At 48.1% G+C, this 26,268-nt stretch overlaps 1 protein-coding gene across 1 annotated transcript in view; it reads left to right on the plus strand.

The window, feature by feature from the left end:
- Golga7b (golgin A7 family member B) overlaps nucleotides 1–26,268 on the plus strand; it is a 74,716-nt gene that overhangs the window by 44,389 nt on the left and 4,059 nt on the right. Inside the window, exon 2 of the mRNA XM_076834345.1 lies at nucleotides 25,273–25,398. Coding sequence (XP_076690460.1) covers nucleotides 25,273–25,398 — 126 coding nt within the window. The remainder of the gene's footprint in view (nucleotides 1–25,272; nucleotides 25,399–26,268) is intronic.

A 26,268-nucleotide genomic window follows, 5' to 3' on the forward strand; every position in this document is an offset into this window, starting at 1 on the left:
CATCACCTCTGAATATTCTGACCTTTCCTCACACAGGAGCTTTTGGGGGACACCTCGTATCTAAACTATAACATGGTCCTACTCAGGTCTCCATACAGCTCCCTCCCTAGCCCCTTTCTGGCTTTACCCAAATGTCCTTAATTAGGACTATGGCTGTGCTGTCTAAGATTGCAAACTGGCCTCTGTGCCACACCAGCTCCCCCCATCCGCCTCCTGGCCTGATACCCCTTCTCAGCATTTATCAGCATTTATTTATTAGCATTCATCACATTTATTTGCATTCCTTCTTGCTTGTTCCTCCCACTAGAATCTAAGGCCCACCAGAGCAGGGCCTCTTATCTATTATGTCCCCACTGTATCACTAGCTCATAGCTTAGAATTGGTGCTTCAAAATAGTGCTGCTGTCTGTATATTATTCCAGCCATGGGGGATAGGGTGGATGTGGGAATGGAGCCCATGACCAGGGTCTCCAGGGTGGCTTGGCTGCTTTGGGAAGCCATTCCTCTAGTCCCTCCGTCTCCACCAGGAGCCCAGGGGCTGCAGGCAGCTCACAGACAGCCTTGGCCTCCCTGTAGGCATTTCTGCTTCTTTCAAAACACAGCCCCTCTGCTCCCTCTGGGGCTCCCTCCCACCAGGAAACTCAGTGAGCACTGGGGGCGGGTGGCTGGCACCCCACGTGCTATCTCATTCTGGAGGAATATCCCCATATTGCAAAGCAGCGGGGTGTCTGGGAGCTCTGGAGCCTGGGTGGCCTGATTTAGATCCTGGGAGTGGGGCACATCTGCAGGCTCCTCCTCCAGCTGGGAACTCTGGGCTGAGGTCCTCTCTCCAAAGCCTCCCTGGCCCTGTGCATCTGGCCCAGGGAGCTGCTCTCGCCAGAGCTCTGGGCTGCGTCCAAGGATGCAGCAAGGTACTGTGGTCCCTGGTCACTGCTGGCTTGGCTCCTCTTTCTTTAGGAATAACTCCTAAACTACCCTTGGCCTCTAAGATCCCTCCCTTCCAAGAGCCCCAGTCTCAGCCCCTATTAAAACTTCCAGGCCCATCTACTACATGCTTATTGCCTGGCCTAGTGGAGTGGCTGACACTTCAACATATGTCCCCCGTGTGAACTTCAGGAGATACTGCATTTCAATTCTGAGGCGTAGCTGATGGCACTGCAGGCTGGCAGAGGTGGGATTTTGGAATAGGCTGCCCTTTGATCCCCAACTCCTGCTAGGAGAGTGGAGACTTGCTGGGAGCCATTAGCCAAGTAGGTATGACAATTTCCTTGCCAGCGTACCCCATGTTGCTTAGTGGAAGGACTCATGGAAATAGGACATTTTGCAGTGACCTTGCTCAAGGACCAGGGTGGATCTGGGTTTAGGGCGTTCCCGGTTTAGGAAGGTTATTCCTGCTGGGAATAGGGCGTATCCTGCTGCCTGAGTTCCTCTTGAGTTCTCACGGGATTCAGACAGTATTTTTGGGAGACAGAAGCCCAGTGGAGGTGTGGATTTGGGCAGAGAATGTGGATTTCCCCAGAACGTGTTTGTAGAAGGCCGGTGTGAGATCGGGAATAAAGAATTGCTGTTTGAATCTACAAAGCTGTGAGTGGCTCGTGATTTGTGCCCAGCCAGACTGTGGCAGAGACTCACGGAGAGAGGGCAAATTCTGGTGTCAGGCAGATCAGACTGGAAATCCGGCTTTATCACCGAGCTGTGCCACCCTGGGCAACTCACTTGCCCATCTGTAAAATAGGTCTGCAAAGAGGCCACCTTCCAAGGTGGCTGTAGGATTCAGTGTCATGAAGTATATGAAGCCCTTGGCTGGGGCCTGGCAGGAGTTGGGCTCAGTAGAGGAGGGGACCACCGCAGCAGAGTGCTGGGCCTGGCTCCCCCTGCTCAGGGCTGAGCTATCGTTGGTTGACACCTTCCAGCAGTTCCAGGCCCTGCACAAAGCACTGCAGGGCCAGCTGGCCCCCTGAAACCTGCCCTGGGCATGAGGCAAGGGCTCTTTGCCCTGAGACCCAGCTTCTCTCTGGCTGTGGCTCTCCATGCAGAACTTGGTCCTCTCAGCCTGTTTTTTCTGACTGACCAGCCAGGCCTTGAAGAAGTGGCCTGACCCAGAGCACAGAACTTGCCCATTGTGTTTGGCAGATCCTCTGACACTCAGTGACTTTAATTTTCCAGACTTTGAGGATCTTGATTTCCTTTGTCTCTGGTGAAAATCACTCTAAGGAGGGAGAGAGATCCAGATATGCATGTGCAGTTGTAAGCAGGAGAATTTGCAAATCTCAGGGTATCAGGCCTGTGGGAACCTTTAGGGTGAAGAGGCCCACACTCTCTGTTAATGATGGTCCAGAGATCCAGAGAGGGTTGTGACTGTCACACGTCACACATCTCTTAAGGAATAGAGCTGGGAGTCAAATCCAGGTCTCCTAGCTCTCTCCACTGCACCTGACCAACCAGGGCAACCAATGTGCTGGTGATGCCGAAGTGAGCCTGACCCCCATTTCCTGCCTCTGGGTCCTGCTCTGCATCCCCAGACCAGACCACACCAATTAAGTCCCAAGGAGCCCGTGACACTGAGGTGGGGTGGTGGTGATGATCAAGGTGGTCTCTGATTTCAAACAGGCCAATTATAATGAGGCATGGGCTGCCTTCTGCCCACACTCTGCCCCTGCTCTTTCTGTGGCCTGGAATGTTCTCCCCTCAGCCCTATTGGTCAAAATACCTTCCCTCTGCTGGAAGCTTTCTCCACTCCCCATCAGCAGGAGGAGGACCAGGAACCATTCTTTTGGGCCCCATTTAGCACTTTGTTGTCACTGCTGTCACGAGCATGGCTTCTCATGTTGAAGTTGTTGGCTGCAGGCCGTGCCCTCCTGACTCTCCTTCTAAGAGGTTTGGGAGCCAAGTCAGTTTCGGAGGCCACAGACAGGGAGCCAGGGATCCCCTGTGTCTGCAGCAGAGCTCACAGGTCAAACCTGTCTGCTGCTGAGCCTCTGCCACTGTGTCCTCCCCAGACCCGGCCCTCCTCCCTTGCCATCTTACCCCACCACATCCTGATCTTCCCCAGCTGGCTGCGAGCTTGCCTTCTTTGAAAATCTTAACAGATACATTTTCCCCCCAGTGCTGGGGATCAACCCAGGGCTTTGAGTGTGCTAGGCAAGCGCTGGGACACGGAGCTACACCCCAGGCCAACAGATACTTTGAAACTAGAGCCTGGGTCTTCCCACTGACAGGTTTTGCACAGATGCTCACAAACAAACCCTCATTTCCTCAGGAGGCCTGTGGAGGAGAAGGGTGCAGGTCCTGTGCCCTGGCCTGTTGCCTGCTCAGCCAGCCAAAGTCTACCGTTTGGTTGATTTATTCTGCCTTGAAAATAAAAGGTAGGAACATGTGGCACCCGTGTGACTAGGCTTTTTGACTCCAGGAATCTCACCTGGCTGTGGACTATGATATATGCCCTGGAGCCTGCAACTCTAACCTTTCACACACTTCCCAAGCGGTTCCTGTGGGAAGTTACGCCTCAGAGCCCACTTCAGAGTTGGATTCCAGGGATTCTAGCTGGATTCTCCTCCTAGCACAGACCAGAGATCGCACCAAAACCCAAAGAGCGTTTCCACATAGGACTTGCAGCTGACACCTGGTGTGTTTTCTGTTTACCCAGCACTGTGACCAGAGCCTGCAGAATTTATCACTTGAACCATGTGCCTAAAGTCATCCAGCTACAAAGCTGCCAGCTGGGACTGGAATCAGGCTCTCTCTGACCAGAGACCCTGGGAAATGACCACTCTGCTGTCCAATGACCTCTGCCCCTAACAACTGACTCTGGCCTTCTAGAATAAGGCCACTGTATTTGTAGAGGCTCCAGCCCAGATTATGAAGGGCTTAAATGCCATCAGGGTGGCATGCTCCCACTTCCATTAGCAGATGGCTGCCCAACCTCAGAGATTTTGCTGGGAGGAAATGGTTCCTGCCACTAAGCCTAAAATTCCCAGGGATTCGTCTTATTCCATTGCATTTCACATAATCACCCCTCTCATGTCATCCCCCAAACTTCCCCTCTTCAGAGGGCTTCCCACCCTTAGAGACTGGCATGCAATTATCCTTTTCCATTTAACTTGGCAGAGCCCAGAGTGTGGTTCTTTTCATCTGTTATAATTATTCCATTTCCCCTGTTTCTGCATTGTTTTAGATATTTCATCTCTGAACATCCTCCAATTTCAGGGTATCTTTCTGGAACAGTGGTTGCCAAGAACCCAAATGCTACAGCCAGGAAAGATCTCATTAGGAGTAGAGAGAGGGAGGGAATTCCTTACTTGAACAGAGTTGTGACCTGCCAATCACAGGGCCTGCTGGAAGGTTCTACTACTTCCTTTCCTTGATACCCAGCACTGACCACCCAGATACCAGTGTTAAGGCAGAGGGGTCTTACCACATGCCCTCCTGGGCACAGAGTGGGTGGACAGAGTCCTCTGAGCAGGGGTGTGGGTTGGAATCTGTCCACCTGTCTCTCATCTCAACCTTCTTTCACTTCCCTTGTTCAGTTATTTATTTATTTATTTCATGGTGATTTATTGAGTAGCCGCCATGTGCCTGGCCTGGAACGAGGCAGCAGAGACACTCTGGTAGGTAACAAAAGCAGGTGGCCCCTGTCCTCAAGGAGCTTATATTCTAGTGCATGGGAAAGACAACAGACAGCAGAGCAACAGGTTAACGTGGACAGCTGAAGCACAAGGAGGGCAAGGGCAGAGTCAGGTGAAGGAGGGAAACACAGGGGCTCAAGTCAAGTAGACCCCAAAAGGGGTCTCCAAGCAGATGACATTGAAGCTTGTCACACTGAAGCAGTGACATCAGGGTGGGAAAGATGTGAGGAGGTGGGTTTCTGGGAGGGGGGACAGGATGTACAAAGCCCTGGGCAGGAAAGAGTGACTGAGTAGAAGGGTGGGTGGAAGATTCATGTGCTTGGGCTGAGGTTGGGGGGAGGCGGCCCAGGCCAGGAGGGGCTTCCTGTGCTCTAGGTACCTGGGTTTCCTACTGACTCTCTGTGTTACCTTACAAAGTGACTTAGTTAAGTTCCTGTTTTCCTTTTATTGAAATGAAAATAGTAATCCCCCTGCCTCAGCTTGGTAGGAGGTTTCAGTGGGGTCTGCTGGGAATGGCTGGGCCTGGCACAGGGGGAGCTCTTTGGAAAGGGGGACCCTGCTATTTCTGTTTTCACCTCAAATTCCTCAAGAAAAGACACCGGATATCTTAGCTCTCTTTCCACCCCACTCCTGCCCTCACTCCACCCCACCCCTGCCCTCACTCCCTCTCCTTCCCAACATGGGGCTCTCCCAGGGCCGCTGGTACGCAGACAGAGCAGCTCAGACTCTAGTCCATTTGCACACCATGTTGTCTGAGCTCTGTGGGTTCCAGATGGTGACGCAACTGGCAGGGACTGTGCCCCTATAGAGGGCTGGCACCTGGCCTTCATCTCATTTGGATTCTCATTCCTTTTTAAATTGTTAAATAACAATACAGTGAATACCCTGGATACCCCCAGCCCCATTCAGTTTAAAAATAAGAATGTTTCCTTCCCATCCAGAGTCCCCTGTATGCTGGTCCCTCAAGCTTTCTTAGAGCTAACCACTTCCTTGAATTTTGTGTGTGTCTTTTGTTGCTTTCTTTATATTTTCTCACTTAGGTTAATTTGCTTAAGTAACATATTGTTTTGGCTTTTACATGTTTTGAAACTTTGCATAAATGCTACCACATTGTATATATTCTGTTACCATTTGCCTTTTTCTTCAACATTATTTTCCTGAGATTCATGCAGGTTGTTATTGCTACATAGTATTCCATAGTGGGAATAGATCATGATTGATTTATTCTCTGGTCTCAGAATATTTGGGGTATTTTCAGTAATTTTTTTATTTAAAAATACTGTTACTATGAACTTTCCCATTCATAACTGGATACACGTATGCAATGGTGTAAATCTGCAACTAGAATTGCTGGGTTGTGACCTAAGTTGTTTTCTAAAGAGCCTGTGCCCACTGACATTCCCACCAGCAGAGCAGATGTGTCCATGTTGCTATCCAATGCCCGATTCCTGTGTCTTTTTAAGTTCTCTTGATCTAGAGGGTGGTACCCCACTGTATTATCCTTGATTTCCTAGAGTGCTCCACATCTTTTGGCTTTGTTGAGATTCAGGCTTCTCTCTCCTTCAGAATCTGTTTCCATCCCACTTTCTCCCCTTCTGGCCTATGGCAAAGAAGTTTCACCTTCCTGGTGTATCTATCCCAGGCCTTTCTATGAGGAAGTAAAGAGGGTGAGAAGCCAATGTGCTCAGGACATTGTAGGGAGAGGATGGAAAAAGCCTGGGTTCTTGGGGACACTGGGCTACTCCTGGAGCTGCTGCTCTTAAGATTTCTTGTTATGTTAATCAAGTGTCTTTATTGCTCAAATGATGTTAATGGGATAATCTATTTGCAGCCTAAATATCCTGACCTATGGGGGTGGGGCTTTGTATTGATGTCTTTTTTTTTTTTTTCTGTTCTTCTTTTCATTGGTTGCTCCTGTACTCCTCCAAATTAGAGAATAAAGACTCAATGATGTAATTCCTGCCAATCTGATTCCTCTTGAGCCTTCTATAACACCTGACAGTATTCATCCACCCTTCTGGGGACCTCTTCTTGGCTTCAGTGACAGTTCAGGAATCGGGGTCCCCAGCTGCCATCCTCCTGTTCTCCTTACACCAACCCCTCATCATCATTGCCACCTTTGCTGAACATCTCCCTCCGACCAGGAGCTGAAGTTGGCTCTTCCCAGAGATGGTTTTTCTTACTCCCTTGGCAACTCCTGTGCCTTAAGTATTACTCTACAGGGTGGAGCCTAGGCGCATAAAGGCCAGTTAGCTTGCTCAAGGCTGTCCAGCTAGCAGGTGACACAGCTGGGATTCAGACTAAGGTACCTCCAACCTCAATTGTGCCATCGTGTCCAAGGCCGGCCCGGCAGCTGGCCCTTTCCTCAGAGCTCTTACTTCCCCTCTTCACAACTATTCTCACGGCATCAGCTAGTGCTTTTATAGAGAGACCTCCCAAGTTATTACCTATGGTCTTGTACTGTGCCCTTCATCTTGAAGAATCCCTAAGCTCCTCCTCCCCTTGCATCTGCCTGTGTAGGACTCGTAAGTCACGAGACTTAACCTGCCTTGTGATTCTGGCCCTGGCATTTCCCAGCTGCGTGTCCTCTCTTTCTTCACCTCCTGTCCTTAGGCAGAAGCAGCAGCCCTTGGAGGCTCTGGGTAAGATATTTCTTGCATCTGTCCCTTGGCTTTATTCCCAGGCAGTGGTCCTTGCCTCCTGCACCCCCCGCCCACAACCGCCCCCTGGACTAGCACAACAGCTTCCTTTGTGCTGTGAATTCCCCCTTCTAATCTGTCCTTGAGACTGCTCCCCCATAATACATGGCTTCCCTTATGCCCCTCCCCGTTGCCTGTGTGACCAGGTCCTGGCTATTATGGCTCTTCTGTTACCCATCTCCAGTCTTGTTTCTTGACAGAGTGGTTCAAATCAGCCGCATGGTCTGCTGTTTCCAGTTGTCCCTCCCCCTTCCTTATCCCTAGGCTGCCTGCCACCCTCTGTCACCCTCTATGCATTCATCTTTCAGTGCTTACCTCTAGCCCCTTGGGTCTGGAAGAGGCTCCAGGCTCTAGGATCACTAGAATCGCTCCCTTCTTAGCTATCTTATAACTCTTATTGTCTCTGTGAGTCATTGAGGAAGCTGTCAGCTGCTTACTGTGTCCTGGTATCTCTACGTGTTTCCAAAACAAGATGGTAAAGGCCTTCTTGATTGCAAACACATCTCTTCCCAGTCTGAGGGTCCTCACTGGTGAACTGTATGGGGCGGGATGAACTGTATGGGGGTGTTCCCTCTCCTGTAAGTCAATCTCCCTCCATAAACAAGCATTGACTGAGCATCTACTATGTTCCCTAGTTCCATATGTGCCATTCCAGGCCCTGAGAATGCAGCTGAGGAGACAAGTTTCCTGGCCTCAAAGGGCTTAAGGTCTAACAGGGAAGACAGGAAATACATTGCAGGGCAGATACAGGGAGCTCCTAACAGGGGCACCTAAACATGGCTAAGGTGTTGTGGAGGGTTTCCCCAAGTCCTATTTGAATGTGTATATCAGTCAGCTTTCCACTGCTGTGACAAACAACTGAGGCAAAAACGTAAAAGGAGGAAAGGTTTATTTGGGTTCATGGTTTCAGAGGTATCAGTTCATGGTTGCTTTTTGGGCCTGTGGTGAGGCAGGATACCATGGGATGGCATGTGGCAGAGAAGAGCTGTACACCTCCTGGAAATCAGAAAAGCAGAGGGGTAGGGAGCAGGGAGACAGGGAGAGAGAGAGAGAGCACTTAGGGTTCCAATATCTCCTTCCAGGGTACATCCACCATGACCCAATTCCTCTACCTTGGCCCCACCTCCTAAAATTTCCACCACCTTCCAATAGTGCCATCAGCTGGAGACAAAGCCTTTAACCCATGAGCCTTTGGGACAACATTTAATATTCAAGCCATAACAGTGTGTGCCTTCTAAAGTTCAGGTGTAGGATCTTAATGGCCAATGTGATGGTATTAAGAGGTAGTCTTTAAGGGGCGACTAGGCCACGAGGATTCCTCCTTTGTGGATGGGGATTAAGGTCTTTATAAAAGAAGAGTCACAGTATTTGACTCTCTTGCCCTTCTGCCATGTGAGGACAGAGAATCCCCCCGCCCCAGGATGAAGCACCAAGGTGCCATCTTGGGAGCAAACCAGCACCTTGAACTGGCCATGCCCACACCTTGGTTGTGGACTTCCCAGCCTCCAGAACTGTGAGAAATACATTTACGTTCTTTATAGATTTTCCAAACACAGGTATTTTATTATCAGAGCACAAAATGTATCAAGACATCAAGGAAGTAAATTTTAAATTAAGATCTGAAGAAATTTAGCCAAGTGAAGAGGCAGGTGAGGAGGAGGGGGAAGAGTAGAAGAATGAGGCCCAGAAATGAGAAGGAACCTGAGGAAGTACTGGGGACAAAATCCACCAAATCATGCTTTGTCCATGTATGAATATACCATGATGAATCTCTATGTATACACACATATACATATAGACACACATATACCTATAATGCACTAATTGAAATAAGAATAACAGGAGATCAGCAGAGTAGAGGAAGCAGTTTGGGGGAGGGAGGAGAAGAGGGTAAGGGAAGGTACTGGGGAGTGAGATTGATCAGATGATGTTATGTGCATGTACAAATATGGCATAATGTCCCATTATTAGGTCTGATTGTAATGCACCAATACAAACTTTAAAAAGAAGTTAGAAGAGGATACAATTGAGGAACTGAAAAATAAAAGTCCCCTCTGGCTGTGGCGGGTGTGGAGAGTGTAAGGTGAAGGGTGAGAGGGGCTGGGAAGGACAGGCAGGGCCAGAGGGGCTGGACCCAGGATAAACGGGAGTCCTGGGCATTGTGGCCTGTGTGTGTGGGGGGGTGACTCTCATTATCCAAGTGGTACTACGTCCAGGGAAATATCAGGGGCCCAAAAGCAGAAAGAGTTGACAAGAGGCAAGGCGTGGAGAGGTGGCCTGTAGAACTCTGAAGGCTGTGGAAGCATTCTAACCTCTGGAACCAGCCCTGTGACCTGGCCAATGGTCAAGAATTCCAAAAGCTCTATGGAGCTTACCAGGCAGAGCACGGTAAGATCAGAGCCATACGACTAGTGTCTAGAAAGCTCTGTGGGTAGGATGGTTCAAGAAAGGCTTCCCGGGACTGATGGGCTTCCAGATGTACCTGCAGGATGGGAGTCCTGGTCCTGGGGTGGGCAGCTGGGGTGAGGATGGTCAGTGCCAAAAGCAGCACCCCGAATACAATCATAGCTGTGATTAAGGCCTCTACTCTGGCACCCATGGTGGCCCAGTTACTTCTGGAGGAAGTCCCTCTGTGTCTCCTTTTCACAGCAGGACCTGTCCTTGGGAGGGTGGGGTTGGCAAAGGCCAACCTCACATTTACCTCTTTGCCAGCCTCGACTAACCTAAGAAAATATTTACTTTCTTTCCAAGATGACTGAACCAACTTGTCCAGTCATGCAAAGCCAATAAGGGAAATCTGAATGGAGCTCTTTGTTAGGTCTCCTCTCTCTTTGTCCTGAAGAATTTTGTATCATCTACAAAATGAAATTTTCATTTATACTCTTTCCCTTTTAGCAAGTGTGCTGCAAAATGACTCGTTCTACCAGTATCTCAAAGAAACCACTTCTTTCTTTCTCCTTTCCAGAGAGTTTGGCTTGAATTAATTCAGCAAAAATCAAAAAATGAGGCAGACATTATTCTAGGCATTTGGGATGCAACAATGAGGAACATAACAAAGATCTTTGCCCGAGGCAAGACAAACAGAAGAGATAATAAGTAAATTGTAGAGTTTGCTAGAAAAGGTGATCAGTGCTATAGAAAAAGTACAAGAAAGGGATCTACATAGAGTTATCTTTTCCATCAGCCAACCCACCTAAGTGGAAAGGAGGACCGGAAGAAGGTAGGGGAAGGAAGAGAAAGGACCCAGCTTCTGTCCGTCCCTATAAACCTTTTGTCCTTGGTTGAATTTTTGTTTTTTTATTTGTGCTACTTAGTAGTACATGACAGCAGAATGCATTTCAATTCATTGAACACAAATGGAGCACAACATTTCAATTCTCTGGTTGTACACGGTATAGAGACGTACCATTCATGCAATCATACATGTATCTAGGGTAATGATGTCCATCTCCTTCCACCATCTTTCCTATCCTCATCACCCCCACCCCCTTTGCCCAATCCAGAGTTCCCTGGTTGAAATCTTAAACTAGTTGCATGTGTTACTTTGACAACAATGACAGTTAAGTGCAACTAGCGGTGCGACTCTATTGGGAGATGAAGGTGGCCGTGTGAACCAAGTTCTGTTCTGCCGCTGCAGAAAGCAGGGCGGGTTTTCTCAAGTCAAGAAGCAGAAGTGCAGGCGCATCATTTAACAACGTAAAGATAATATCAGGAGAGTTTAAAACAGAAGCCATTAAAAGAATAAAAAAGTCATTTCTTCTGGGGGATAAATGACAGGGTGGGAAGGTGTAAGAGAGTAGGTGGGGCCTCTTGCCTTTTCTTATAAACCGTTCTGTTTGTCAGGGTTTTTTAGATAGTAGACAAGTGTTACTTTGAGAATTAAAAGAAACATCCTGCAAAGCCAGAGGGGTCCATGGTGGGGAGAGGTTCCTCAGGGGCTTCTTGGGCAATCAGGGGGTAAGGAGGTGGTATTGCCAGCAAGTTCCCTCTCCATTTCCTCCAAACCCACTTTCTCTCATTTGTTTTATCTGTCCGTCTTTCATCTGAGATTTTGTTTGAACAAAGGGTTCTGCAGCTAAAATTGGTTTGAACTCTGTGATCCCTCTTGGCGCTTGTAATTGATGATGCCTTTTAAGCACCTGTTACCCTTTATGCTCATGCCTATTTATTTCCTGAAATAATTTCCCTAGTTTAGTCAGAAGCCTTGCAGTGTTTCCCCAGTTGGCTATGGTTTGAGGTGATTGGCGAGCTTGCTGGCTGGCTGGCTTGATATAGACGCCGAAACTCCGCAGTCAATCATTCCTGATTGCCACTCCATTGTGCCTCTGGCGCCTCTATTAGGATGGGGGTCCCTTGAACGTTCTGTCTGGCCTCCAGCACAGGGGCTGTTTTAAGACAGGTAAACATTTTGCCAATAGTTCCCTGATGTATCTGCAGTCTCTCCTGGGGGAGCTGTGAATTCTACTTATAGAACTTTTCCTCCCACTCTTTTTCCTGGGGGAGGGGATGACTATGAATGAAGTTAAGAAAGGCAGGCAACCCCCCTTTAGCTTAGTCACCTCCCAGTGACTCCACTTGCAGACAGGTGTCATGGTCTGCCTGCTCTGGTATGATTTTTAGAGCAGATCCCTCCATTCATGTTCCTGGAGTCTTTGCAGAGGTTTCTGTTTCTGCCTGGCAGCTGCATCCCTAAGTTGGAAGTTCCGGGTGCTCTGGGTTTTCAGGCACTGGTCAAGCCTTCTTGCTTTGCACACTATTCCTTCATCAGTTGCCTGGGGGTCTGACACTAGTCCTTGAAGGTCATGCTGAAGTGCCACGTAGCTTTGTAAAAACCTTTGCTGGACCCCAGCTCAGAGGAGTCTGTCTTCACCTCAGCACTTGTCATGAACCCTAATTGTCTTCAACCATCTTATGTTGCTAGTGACACAATTCCACAGTCTAGAAAAGTTATAAAGAAAAAAACGTTTATTTTGGCTCATGGTCCTGGTCCAGTTTCAATAGACTATATCTGATGATGGCCTTCTTTCTGGCAGAGTCCTGAAGGGTGTAGGACATCACATGGCAAGAGACAGGGATGCATGAGAGACCTGGCCCAACTGCCTTTAAGAGCAGACCGACTCTCAAGATGACCCATTAACCCATTAATCCATTAATTGCATGAGTCCTAATCACCTAACCACCTGGTCTCACTTCTCAGTCTCCTCATAATGGGGGATTAAATTTTAACTTGAGTTTCAGAGGGGACAGACCATATCCAAACACTAGTGCAGGTCATCACTAGATTCCATTCTGGTGTCCTTGTGGGGATTGGGAACAGCCCATGTCAACCTTCCTTCTGGCATACAGTGGGTGTTCAATAACTGCTCACTGAGTGAAATGAAGCATGTTGGCCGATACCTTTTCTGTGCTTTAGGAAATGCCACTGGACCTGGAAGAATTGTCACCGTGGGAAGATCTCCGGCAAACCATTCCATGAATCCTCTCCAATTTTTCTCTTGAAAGACCCTGTTTGGAAGAGTCAGGTAATGTCTGGAGATAGCCTCCTGTACTCGAGGGGTCCTTTCCTGGGGAGAGAGAATTAATGCCACCGTTTTACTGATCAGAGAACTGAGCCTCCGAGTGGATAAGACTCGCTTATAACCACATAGTAAATAACAGAGCCAGAGGGTGAAACTCATGTCATCTGGCTCCAGAGACAGCAGTTCCTACCACATACTTCCTTGTAGTCTCCGCAATGTGCTGTGAGATGACACCATTTAAGACTTTTCCAGACCACAATTTCCCCTTCAAATATTCATAAATTTGTTTTCCTTCCAGACCCAACTGCTGAGTGTCTCCCTCTCTCTCCTGCCTTTTCTCCATTTCTCTGAGGTTTGCTAGCTCTTTCCCTGGTTCCTCTGCTGTCTGCAGCAGTTCATTTTTTTCTCTCATCTCTGTCCAGATAGCCGGATTTCCAAATCTTTCAGTTGGTTTCTTTTTCTGGCTGTGGTCCTTTTTTGGAGACTTTCCAATGCAGCCACAGATTGGAAGCTGATAACAGTGAATTCGTTAGTAGATCTTCTTTGATGTTATTTTGTGGGCGAACTCATTAATTTATGACAAAAAAAAAAAAAAAAAACATCAAAGAGCTGGGCTTCTGCACAGGACTGGGTTGTCCCAAGGCATCTGGATAATAATGATTAGTCAGATTAAATCACAAAGACCTCTCTGCCTCAACTGTTAGAGTCCAGATGACTGGAGTGTGGGAACATCCCATCTTATCGTATCTCATCGCAGTCTGAGTCAGCATAATATGGAGCTCTCCCCACTCTCCCTCGCTTTCCCTTTGACGCCTCCAAGACTTGAGGTCCATCAGCATTGATAACCCCCCTGGAGGCAACGTAGGAAAAAATGCTGAGGCTGTTGAAATCTCTTCCAGTTGTAGAGCTGGATGTTGAAGAGGATCATTTGTCCTTGCATGGAAAATCTCAAGGCCTTCTATAGCGTTCTAGTCCTGTAATATCAGTGGGAAGAACTCTTGGGCTGCACAGGAAAGTCCAGCACTAGGCTTGGCATTTGTCAAACTTCCTATACATACCAGTACGTGTGGAGAAAGGTCGGGATGCATGAATAGTCTCTGGCTAGTTGAAGTGGAGCCAAGGAGTAGAGCTCAGGTTTTTGTTTACACTCACAATCTCCTAACCAGCTGATGTCTGTTGCCATTTACCAAACTGCTTCTTTCACAATCCACGGTGGAAAATTGGCCAAGCTCCTCTTTAGACCCATCTCCTCCACGTTTGCCTGGATCTCATTCTCTGTTGATCTATTGAGGGTTTGCTCCTGCAATGAACCATCTTGGAATCATCAGTTTCCCTCTGCACTAGACCATTCCTGCAAATATACGAATAAGCTCCAATGTCTCCAATCTTAGAAGGCTCTCCTGCTCTCCTTTCTTCTTCAGACCATCATGCTGCTCTTGACTCCCTTTACAGCAAAATGTCTTTCAAAAGTCTGCATGCTCAGCCTCTCTACTTCCTCTCCTCCATTCTAACTCTCAAAGACAGTCTAATCAGGATCTTATGACATCACTAAAACAGCTCACCTCAAGGTCACCAGTGACCTTCCTGCTGGCAAGTCCAATAGTCATGTCTCAGGCCAGTGGTCATGCCCAGATGCAGCCAGCAAGGCTCTTCCCAGCTTCTTTGCTGGGTTCCAGGGTTCTGTTCTCTTGGGTTTCCTACTTCACTGATATTTTTAGTCTTCTTTTATCTCCTAGCTTATAAGGGACAAAGGGTCCAGGATCAGTTATTGAACAACTTTTGTAGCTTTTCCATTCCTTAGATGCTCTCATGGTTTAAAAAACCACTCACATACAAGTGATAGCTAAGGTTTTACCTCCAACTTCTTCTTTCTCCACTACTTTGTAGTAACATACACATTGAACTTTAACCCTGAGTCAACTAAATACAACCACAACACTGCATTCCCCATCCCTTCAGGCCCCTCTGCCCTTAGTCTCCCCTGTCAGTTAACAGAAGCTCCTTTCTTCTACTGGCTCAGACCTCAAATGACTTTCATATCTCACATCCAATCTGTCTGCAGATCCTGTCAGACTACCTTCAGATTGTATCTAGAACTTGGTCACTGCTTTCCACCTCCAGGACTCTGCCTATTTTAAGCCACCACCACATCTTGCCCAGACTAATCCAACTGCCTCCTAATTGATCTCACAACTTCTAACCTTGTCTCCTCTCCAATTCTAGCATCCAGAATAACCTTAAAAAAAAGAAGAAGAAGAAGAAGAAGAAAAAAAAAAAAAACACTTCAATTAGATAATGTCATGCCTGTATTCTTCAAAGGTTGGCCATCTCATTTCCTGAATAGGATCTAGAATCCTTTAACAGGACTTACAAGGCCCTATAAGACCTGAACTGTCTCTTTGATTTCAATCCCCATCCCTCTTTCCCTTGTCTAGTCCAGTCTAGGTTTTGTATTTTATTTAGAGACAGGATCTCACTGAGTTGTTTAGCACCTCGCAGTTGCTGAGGCTGGCTTTGAACTTTGGATCCTCCAGTCTCACCCTCCCTTTCTGGGATTACAGGCGTCCTCCACTATGCCTGGCAAGACACTAGTTTTGAGCTTTGAACATACACACTGCTTCCCAGGGCCCTTTACTCCTATATACCTAAATGTCTATTTCTCTTTCTTCCTTCAGGCCTCTGTCCAAATTTCACTTTTTCAAAGGAGTTTCCCCTGACTCTTCCTTCTAAAGTAACCTCCCTCTGTCACCATCTCTTTAGCATGCCTTGCTTTTCTTCCTAGCAATGATCACATTCAATATATATTTTTACTTTTTTTGCTTCTATGGTTTAGATTGTTACTTCCATTATTATATGGAAGTTCAATAACAGTCTTTGTATATTTAGTTGGGATTGTATCCCAGCTTCCCGGAAGAGCCTGGTACACAGTAGGTATTCAACAAATATATGTTAAATGAGTAGATTTCTTGAATGGCCTCAACCTGGCCTCCATTCACTGGGTGAAGAGAATAGTTTTCAAATGGTTGTCAAATTAATGTGGTAAAAATCAAGTGTGAGGAACTTCTAGGTGTACATGTAAATCAATAGATAATGTGTTCATAATCTGTTACCTGAGACCATCATGGGATTCACAGATGGTCTTGGTTTGCTCTGTGATGCCAAATCATTTACCAAACTATAAGGTATAATGAAACATCTGCCTTTAACTTCTATGGTATGTCACTTATCTTCTGGGACTCATTGTGCTCATCTGAAAAATAGGCAGTTGGGGATGTGGTTCCTGCTCTGTCAAATTATGATCTACAAGATACTGGAGTGAGGCAGTACAATTAGGAGGGCCAACTACACAAGTTCTGGAACTTGACTGCCTATTTGAATCCTGCCTCCAGTTCTCACAAGTCATGTGACCTTGTGCAATTTACTCAGTTTCCTTATTTTTTTTTTTTGTACCAAGGATTAAACTCAGGGGCACTAGACCACTGAGCCACATCCCCAGTCCTATTTTGTATTTTATTTAGAGACAGGTTTCACTGAGTTGCCTAGCATCTTGCTTTTGCTGAGGCTGGCTTTGAACTTGTGATCCTCCTGTCTCAGCCTCCTGAGCTGCTGAGATTACAGGTGTGTACCATCATGCCTGGCAGTAATGAAAAGATAACAAGAGGGCTGGAGTTGTCGCTCAGTGGTAGAGCGCTTTCCTAGCAAGTGTAAGGCACTGGGTTTGATTCTCAGCGCCATAAATAAATAAATAAATAAATAAATAAAATAAAGGTCTATTAACAACTAAAAAAATATTTTTAAAAAAGATAACAAGAGCATGTAACTCAAGGAGTAAATCTGAGAATTATATAAGGTAAAACATAAAAAGCATCTAAGATATGGTTTGGCACAAGTAAGTGCTCAATAAATGTTAGCTATTAAAAAATGAAAAGTTCTGGGGGAAATTTCCATTAATGTGTTTTAGGGGTACCGAACTACCCTAGATTCTGAGAGAATGTGGAATTTTAAAAGATGTGATGATGATATTATGACTAGGCTGGGAAATGCTCTTATTATTAGGATACACATGGTGAAGTAATTAAGGATAAAACCTCACAATATCTGTCACTTTCTAATAATCTAGTCAAATATATATCTATGATCCTACAACTATCAAATGTGGCTAAATGTTGCCTATTGTTTAAGCAGAGGATAGTATATTCTGTGTTTTTCTTTCAACTTTTCTGTGTGTTTGGAAATTTCAAAATAAAAGGTTGAAAGAAAAAAGAAAGGGCACTCGAAACGGGGCAGTCCAACACATATTTTAGAGAAGGAGGATCATGAGCTCAAGAGGTAAGCCCAAGGTTGGACAACCAGAGAAGTCTGGACCAGAACCAGGTCACCTGGCTGCTGTCTCCCCCTTTGTGTGAGCTCCTGCTGTTGACACCCAGGCAGCAGTGGGAAGCAGAGGAACACACTGAGCCCCCTCAAGAAACCAGGGGTGTTATGGGTGTGTGAGAGGGCATCTGTGCTGGGGTTTTCTTTTTGTTTATTAAGCAAATAGACCATTTAGTTGGAAGGTGTGTTGTGGAAAATGTGAAGGCTGCACAGGACCAGACTGTCACCCTTAGAGAGTGGGCATACCAGTTTGGCACTTGCCGCCTGTGGTTTTTGTGTGTAAACTCTGGGACTGCAGAGGAGCCAGGGCCAGAAGGAGAGACCTGCTTCCATTCTGGCGCTCCGTGAGAGAAGGGACCCCATGGTATAGCTGAGGACCAAGCGCGGGCACATTTTAAAGAAAGGAAACGATTCTTGGCGGTCTGCAGCATCTTCCTCTAGCTAATGGGGTTCAAAGCGGTGGGAAGGAGAGAGGAGAGGAGGGAACATCCATGCAAACTCTGGTGATGGTAGGGAGCACACAGATGAATTGGGAGAGAAAGAAGACAGGAAGAAAAGAAGAAGAGGAGGAGGAGGAGGAAGCCCAAAGTAGGGTGGGGGAGGGGTTAGAAGCAGGGCGCTAGGGGTGGTTGGAAAGGTGGAGACCGCACCTTGCGGAGGGGTGGGACGCGGGTGGGGGGGACGAGCTGCAAAAAGGTTGGGTCGGTCAGCCCTCGCAGGCTGGAGTGCCGTGCCCCAGAACATTCCTGCCTCCCTCCTCTGGGTCTGGAAGTCCCTGGAGACCGCGGTAGCGAGCGCGGAGCTCCCGGCACTCTTACTGGGGGGAGGGCAGGCGGGAGGGGCGGGGCCTCTGGGCGGGGCGGGAGCTGAGCCGGTGGCCGCGGGCGGGGCTCCTCTCCGGCGGGCGCCGGAGTCTGGGGGCCGCGGCTTCCCCCTCCCGGCCCGCGGAGGCGCTAGCCCCTCCTCCCCACGCCGCCCCCATCCCGCCGCCGCCGCTGTCAAAGATAAACCGGGCCATTGCCTGCAGGAGCCGTGGCAGCAGGCGATCGAGCGGCGAGGAGCCTCCGCCGCGGCCTCGCCTCCCCGGCGCAGCACCGCATCAGCACCTCGGACAGCACAGCGCCCCCGCTAGGGACACCACCGCCCACCTACCCACCTGCGCCCGGGCCCGCGGCGTCCTGATCAGCACCACGGACAGAGCCCGGGCCCCCGCTTGCCACCCGCAGCCCACCCGCTCCTCGAGTCAGCACCGCGGACAGCCCCGTTCGACCTGCTCCGCGGCAGCCTGGGAGCCTCCAGCGACCCCGAAACATGGCTACCGAGGTAGGGGCGAGCACCTGGCCCGCAGGCAGTGCCCTACTGCCGCCACCTCCGCTAGGGGCGGACCGGCAGGAGGCGGGTGAAGTGGGGGTAGCGGTGGCTCCCCGGGTAGAGTCCGGAGGGAAGAGGTGGGGTGGAGTGGCAGGGTGGAAGACTGGGTCTCTAGTTAGGGCTCATCTCACCCCAGGCGTGTTAATCTTCCCACGCACCCCTGGGCCCTGAAGTGTCCACTTGTTGGCATTAGTCCCAGGGTTCCTCCAGGACCCTTGGCTGGGGTTTCCCCTTCCCCTAGACTAAGGTTCCCGCTTCCCTAGAGGGTTGGAAACGCGTGTATGCGTAAGGGGAGGGAAGGCAGCCGGATGCTGTTGCTATGCGGTGCTGCCTTTCAGATCCTGAACCCAAAGCTTGGCTAAGGGAAGACAGACTACCCCTACATCTGCATTTTCTTTAGAAGAGGGAGGGGACAAAGACATCCTCAGACCCCAAACCCAAATGATTGTTTTAAGTGAGCTTCCTGCACCAAACTCCACTTTGGTGAACCACCTTTTCTTGCTTTTCCACCCCATTTGAGTTGTGTGTCCTAGGGTGTCCACCTTTGTCCTGTTTGATGGGAGATGCTACCTTCTTCAGGGTGTGCCTATAGGTTGAAACAAGGGACCTGTTACTAAAGGGAAGAATCTTGGTGCAATGCTTAAGAGATCAGGAATTACCCTGTCTACACCTAAGATTACTCCTCTTCCCCTTTATTTGGTGAGGCAGATAGGAGCTCTTTATGTTCCCACTTTCTAAGTGATAAAGCTGACATATGGAGAGGGGGAGGACCCATTTGATACTCACACAGCATGTCAATAGCAGAGCTGAAAGTTTCTTCTTTTGAATTTTTGGAGTGGACTTAGGACACCAGGGTCTCCCTGGTTCTGATGTTGACTTCTTTTGTGGTGTCTCCCCATTTCCAGCCCTGCTGGAGCACAGCCAGGAAGAGAGCAGAGGCCTTTGAATGATTCTGTGCAGTGCCTCTGGGCATTCTGGCTAGCAGCGTGACATCAATACCAAGTGCTATTGTTGTTATTCCACTGAAGTCTGCTCCACAGAGCAAGGTGCTGTTGCTTGGTATTGTTCGGCTTTCTGACCAGGCACAGGGTTAGCTGGCAGGGGCTCTTGTGCACCTAGGACCCAGTGTGGGGGTAAGCCCTGGGCAGATCTTGGAGCTTGGCTTCTAGAGTGGAGGAATGCAGTGCTCAGAATCTACCACAGACACTGAGAAGAGCAGGAAGAACAACAGGAGAGATGGCCAGATTGCTGATCTCCTTCCAGATAGGGCTGCCAGACTGCAGCAGAGGCTGCTGGTGTTGGGCAGATAGCGGGAAGTTCAGCCCCCTGAGCATGGCTGGGTCAGTAGTGTGGGCAGAGAAGCAGACTGCCTGTGTGATGTGATCTGACAGCTTCAAACAGGCCCATCTGTCCTAGCATCTCTCCCTCTCAGGACTGTTGTGGCCCACAGATTCCAGCCAGCAGGTTCACATCGCTAGGTTGAGACCAGGTTTCCAGGAGGCTGCTGTTAGGCATGCCTGACTCTCCCTTGGGAGAGGCTCTGCTCATAACGCCTCTGCGAATATAGCACTTTCATGGGTACGAAGCACTATCATACCCATGAATGCCTTTGAGCCTTAGAACAACCCTGTGAAGTGGGTAAGGATGGTGTTATTATCTGCAATTAACAGATGAGACAACCAAGGCTCAGAAGCTTACCTGATCCCATGAAGGAGTCAAAGGAAGCATCATTATCCCATTTTACAGATGATGCAACTGGAATGCAGAGACTTAAGAAAATATGGCTAAAAACTGACGGAGCCAGGACAGGCCTTGAATGGTTTCCTCGATGGCCATTGATTTCATTGTTGCTTCCGGGGTGGGAGCAGTTGTGGTGCCCAATAAAAAGGAGGGTCTGGATATGATGTTTTGATGGGGGGAGGGTTGCAGGGGCCTGGAAGGGCTGGAACCTGGAGACTCAGAGTCCCTGACTGGCCTTGGTCCCTGACTGGGTAAGATTAAGGACGGGGGGACAGAGGAATATCCAGAAGGGACAGGGAGCTGAGGACAAACACTTCCCACTCCATGGTTTGGCCTCGGTGGAGTCTGGAGGCAGTGCTGAGGGAGGAAGCCGAGGCTCTGCCAAGGCACAGGACGTGCACAGCGTCTGGACCAGGGGTGAGTCATTCTCCCCAGGCTGCTTTTACTATTAGGACTGAGTTGAAATTACCAGGAAAAACCTGTTGGGAGAAGGAAAATACACTCCAATTTCCCAGGGCCATTCCCTTAGGTTTCTGAAGAGGCAGCCCTCAGTTCCAGCAGCCTGCATATTGAGAGAAGGGGGTGAGAGAGGATGTCTCTGAATGGAAACTGGATCTTCTCTGCTCCACGATTTCTGTTTAGAAGTTGGTGCTAGGAGAGGGGTTCATGTGAGGAACACCGGAGGGATGAAACCTCTTGAGCCATACCCTGACCTCATTTGGAAAGCCCTAATGAGTCCATTTCCTGAGCAACAAACCTCTGTGAATGTGTGTCACTGGGAGCAGGGTCTGTCTTGTGAAACAGTCCAGATGGCCAGGGACAACTGGGAAGCGCCTGGTTGGGAGGGGCTCCTCCAACCAGTGGAGTTTGGGCCCTCAGAGATTTTTAAATGCACTCAAGGAGTGTTATCCACGCAGGGAAGTTGAAGGTTTGATCTCTGAGGCAGGAATTAACAACCAGCATACAATGGGTTAGGCTTGGGCCCTGGTGTAGAGTGAGAAGAAGGGTGGCCCTGTGCCCATGTTTCTTCCTCAGGCCTGACCTGGCTGCCTATGAGTCATGATCCGTATTCCTCTGCCACACCCCTGCCTGGAGTGAACAGTGCTGGCGCATCAGCTGAATCCCCCGATTCTTGAGCCTCACCTGCTTCCTGTGGAATGAGATGGCTTTTAATGAGGATGGTGATGTGGGCCAGGTGGGGCCTCCTGTTTGTTTTGGCCACACCAGGCCTTGAGCTCATTTGCCCTCTAGTGCTGGCTCCTCCCCCTGGTGCACAGCTCCTGACGCTGTGACCTGTGGTCCCCACTCTTCGGCAGCCTTCCCTTTGTTGTCATGTTGCAGTTTGATGAAAGTGGTGCCTACCTGTGAGTCTCACCACTGGTAAAATGCCTCCAGGTCTTATGCTTTCCTGTGTACGAAGCACTATCATACCATGAACGCCATGGGAGATGGACAGGGTTGTGGAGGGCAGTTCATGTCTCTGGGTCAGTTATGCAACCCCTGGGGAAAAGCTGCAGCCTCACAGAGAGGTGTGCACCTGTTTGGGGATCCTCTTGAAGGATTTGGAAGCATCATGGATCTCTATTGAAAACCCCCTCCTGCTTCCTGGAAGCTGGGTAGCTGGCAAATGGCCTGTGGCCTGGTTCAAGGTGTTATTCAAGGTTCCTGCCATGGAATTCTTTGTTTCTAATTTGGCAGCTCTAGGAATCAGTCTGGTCCACTGATGAGCTTTACTTGGCCTGCTAGTACTTATACATTTAAAAAAATATATTAGAAATATTTAAATATCAGGATATTGATGCTAAGAAAGTAAAGATGTGTGGTTTCCTTTAGAAAACCAGTGTGGGTGCAAAGTCTCACATGACAGTCATTAGCAGTCTCCCTGAGATAGAGTGTGAGTTCTCTACTTAGCCACAGGCCCCACCTGGTCCACTTACTGCTTTGCCTTTAAAAGCACTTGTGTTCACCATCCCTGACGAGGCCTCTAGAATGTCAGGGATGGGAGAGGTCTTAGTGATTATGGAGTTCCAATGTCTGCTTGAAATGGAGACCCAAGGAGGGGCAGACTTTCCCAGGGTTGTGTGGTCTAGGGTCAGGGCTGCTATTCCCTTAGTGGACCATCTCCCACCAGGGCCTCTTGGCACTTCACAACTGAGCCACCCATGAATGAAGAGAGCCAGGAGATCCTGTCTTGCCTTAAGCACCATTTTTACTAACTGAATATGAGTCTTTAGTATGTGCTCTCTGTGGGTCTGGGACACCAATGTTATGTCACATAAAATGTGTGTCTGATTCCATCCTTTAGCAACTACTAAGAAATGCTCCTCCCTCCCCACCATACACACTTTCCAGAGACAGATCTTAAGTCACCCAGAGCCATGACAGTATTCTAAGTCTCTGGATATTGTTGGGGTTGGAAAGGGTATTGACCTTCTACTCCGCTACTTGAGAATCCATGGATCAAAGCCAAGAGGAAATGGGACTGTATCATATAAAGTAGCATCCTAACATCTTTTTTTTTTTAATATTTTTTTTTATTTTTTAGTTTTCAGCGGACACAACATCTTTGTTTGTATGTGGTGCTGAGGATCGAACCCGGGCCGCACGCATGCCAGGCGAGCGCGCTACCGCTTGAGCCACATCCCCAGCCCCATCCTAACATCTTAATGGCTTTATTCAATAGAAGATTATTTCCTGCTCAGTAAGTCCCAGACAGGGGCTCCTAATCATCAGGTGGATCTCTTTCAGGCAGTGATCCAAGGACCCGGGCTTGTTCCAACTTATGGTTCCACCATCTTCAACACACAGATACAGTGATTTCCGTGAAGGGGGAAGAGCAGGGAAGAGTGGCAGGTCTTTAGGAGTCAAGCCTACACTTACCATTCATCACTTCTATTCGCGTCCACTCAGGCATATGGCCACTCGTAACTGCATGGGAGCCTGGGAATTAATTTAGCTGTGTTCCTAGGGGAAAGAAGAAATGGCTGGTCAATCAGTCACTAAAGACTCCTGGTAGCATACACATCCATTCAATGGCCAAAGCAATGTTCTTTCCATTCTCACCACCCCTTTGCCTGGTTAGGTCTACTTGAGTTTTCCCCTGCACCACTACAAAGGGAATCATCCCCTGACTGGCTCCTTACAGCACTCTTACTCACTTTTCAAAAAACTGCCAGAATGATCCTCCTAGAACTACCGGAATCCATGATTTGCTCTCGTAAATTGGTTTTAGAAGGGCAAAGGAAGGCCACGATCTTTTACTTTTCTCTAAAAATTGCAACATTATGTAGAAATCTGAACTAGACCAAGCAGGGACATTAATGATTAAATTACTTATATTACCAAAACATTTTTATTTTCAAAGTTATCACAGGATCCTAATAGATGTCAAGGATACTTGCTTAACAGGAACCTGGATTATAAGATCATGGTATATTAAGACTTGAAGGGATGCTTATGTATTATTTAATCCAATCCCAATACTTTGGGATCACATCTCTTACCCAGAGCAAGGTTCACCTGGATTTAGGACAGTCTTATGTTCTCTAATTCTTATCTTTTCAGGACCTTAATGCCACAATTATCTACTTCTACCTTATAGACAAGCTTTCTTTTTTTATTTTTCCCCCAAACTTTTCAGCATCTCCCATCCTAAACCCTTCCCGTCAGCAGAAACCTGTATGGCTTTGTGACCTAACCCTGTCTCCTCTACACTCCATCTCCTCTGCTCTCTTCTACTCTGCAAACCAACTCTGTTCTTGCTGAGATCTGCCTCTAGATACTGGAGTAGATTGTGTCTGCTATCTTCGTTATTCTGCCGAAGTGTCTCCATTTGTCCAGTTGAATTTTCTCCCCACCCCCCGGCAACCCCTGGCTTTCCTTTAGGTCTCAACACAGGCTTTAGGAGGCCTTTTCTGGGTAAGTGTTTCTGGATAAATGTGAGTTCTTTGTACCATTTATCACAGTCTAATTCATTATATATTTACTTGTCGTCCTCCCTGGAGCTCACAGACTGTCTTCTGCACAGCAACCCCAGAGCCTGGCACTTTTAGGGACTCAATAAAGGAGAGTTGAGTGACTGAACGGATTCAGCTTAATTACACAGGATAAACTGGCTGTCTGTTCACTGTGCCTTCAGGGCTTGGTCTCCATGTGGTTCAGCGTTGGGCATATTTCACCCAGTGGGATGTCGGTCTCCAGTGTGAGGCTGGAGGTGGAAGAAGAGACCTTGTTCTTACCTGGAGTCAAGCCCACTCCCCTCAAGTGCTAGGCTCTGTGTCAATGTCAAGTCTGCAGATGAGAACAAGAGGCAGAAGTCACCCTACTCCTTCCCACCAGGGAAGGCTATTGCTTCAACTTCTGGCCTCAATCCACTGGGTCCACAGTTTTCTCTGGGAAAGTTTAGACATTCTTGGGCCTTTCTTTCTTGTGGTGAGAGTGCTAAACATGAAAACCATTTGTGATGCTTGCTGTCCCCAGCCATAACTTGGTTGGAACTTCAATCTCCCTGAGTCCAGAGGCACAGAAGGGTCTCCTTTTGTCCCATGGGTCCTCATCTCCCAACCCATCACAAGCTCCTTTCTCAGGGCCTGAAGCTACAGTTATGTTCTGAGCAGGGCTACTCAAGCACAGGGGTGGCTACCAGAGTGTCTGGTTCATCTTGTTTCATGTGCTGTTGATAATTCCAGAACCTGTCATTTTGGCTTACCTTAGCCTTATTTTTTTATTTTTAGGTATTTCTGGGATAAGTCCTGCGCTCCTTGAATAACTCCATAATGCTGCTTCCCCAGGGCCCTCCTGGAGCATTTGCGTGTGGCTGGCTCCCCGCTGTTTGCCAGGAACTTTCTTGGTTCTAGCATAGAAAGACTTACACTCTGGGGAACTGCTTGGGATAAACTGGGAAGGATGATCACCCTCAGCATGTGCTTCCCATCTATCTCCTCAGGTCCACAATCTGCAGGAGCTCCGGCGCAGTGCCTCGCTGGCCACCAAGGTCTTTATCCAGAGAGACTATAGCGATGGGACCATTTGTCAGTTCCAGACCAAATTCCCCCCGGAGCTGGACAGCCGGGTAAGGATGCCTTTTTCTAAACTTGAGACCCAGGGCTGTGATGAGACTGAGGATCTTATTGGAATGCATATTTTTTCCAGGATCATGTGACACATAATATAAGATACATAACTTGTTCAACCACTTCAAATGGAAGAATAAAAAAGAGCTGTTAACATTGTCTTGCTGTCTCTTCATAGGAAAAAAAAAACCCTCAGAGATTTTCCAGTCTAGCAGCTCTCAAATTTCAGTTGCATGAGAAGCATCTAGAGAACTTGTTAAACAAATGTGAATTCCCAAGTCCTACAGGGTGATATTATGTGTCATCCAGAGATGCTGATTCAGTTGGATGGTGGTTGTGGATTCATTTATCAACAGCCATTCTTTTTTTCTTAAATATTTTTTTTGGTTATAGGTGAATGTAATACTTTTATTTTATTTATTTTTATATGGTGCTGAGAATTGAACCCAGTGCCTCACACGTGCCAGGTGAGCATTCTACCACTGAGCCACAACCCCAGCCCTTGACAGCCATTCTTCACCTTGGCTGAACATTGGAATTTCTTGGGGAGTTAAGAAAAAATCCTGATGTCCTGGCTGTACCCCAAATCAATTAAATCAGATTCTTTGGGAGAGGGGCCCAGGCATCAGCATTGTTCTAAATTTTAATTTTATTTTAGTCACAATTGTTTGAATTAAAAAAATTTTGTTTTGGTACCAGGGGATTGAACCAGGGGCACTTAATCACTAAGCCACATTAGCAGCTCTTTTTATTTTGATTCAGGGTCTCGGTAAGATGCTTAGGGCCTCACTAAGTTGCTGAGGCTAACTTTAAACTTGCAATCCTCCTGCCTCAGCCTCCCAAGCAGCTGGGATATGGGTGTGTACCAC

Source organism: Callospermophilus lateralis, chromosome 15, assembly GCF_048772815.1.
Source record: "Callospermophilus lateralis isolate mCalLat2 chromosome 15, mCalLat2.hap1, whole genome shotgun sequence".
Taxonomy (NCBI): domain Eukaryota; kingdom Metazoa; phylum Chordata; class Mammalia; order Rodentia; family Sciuridae; genus Callospermophilus; species Callospermophilus lateralis.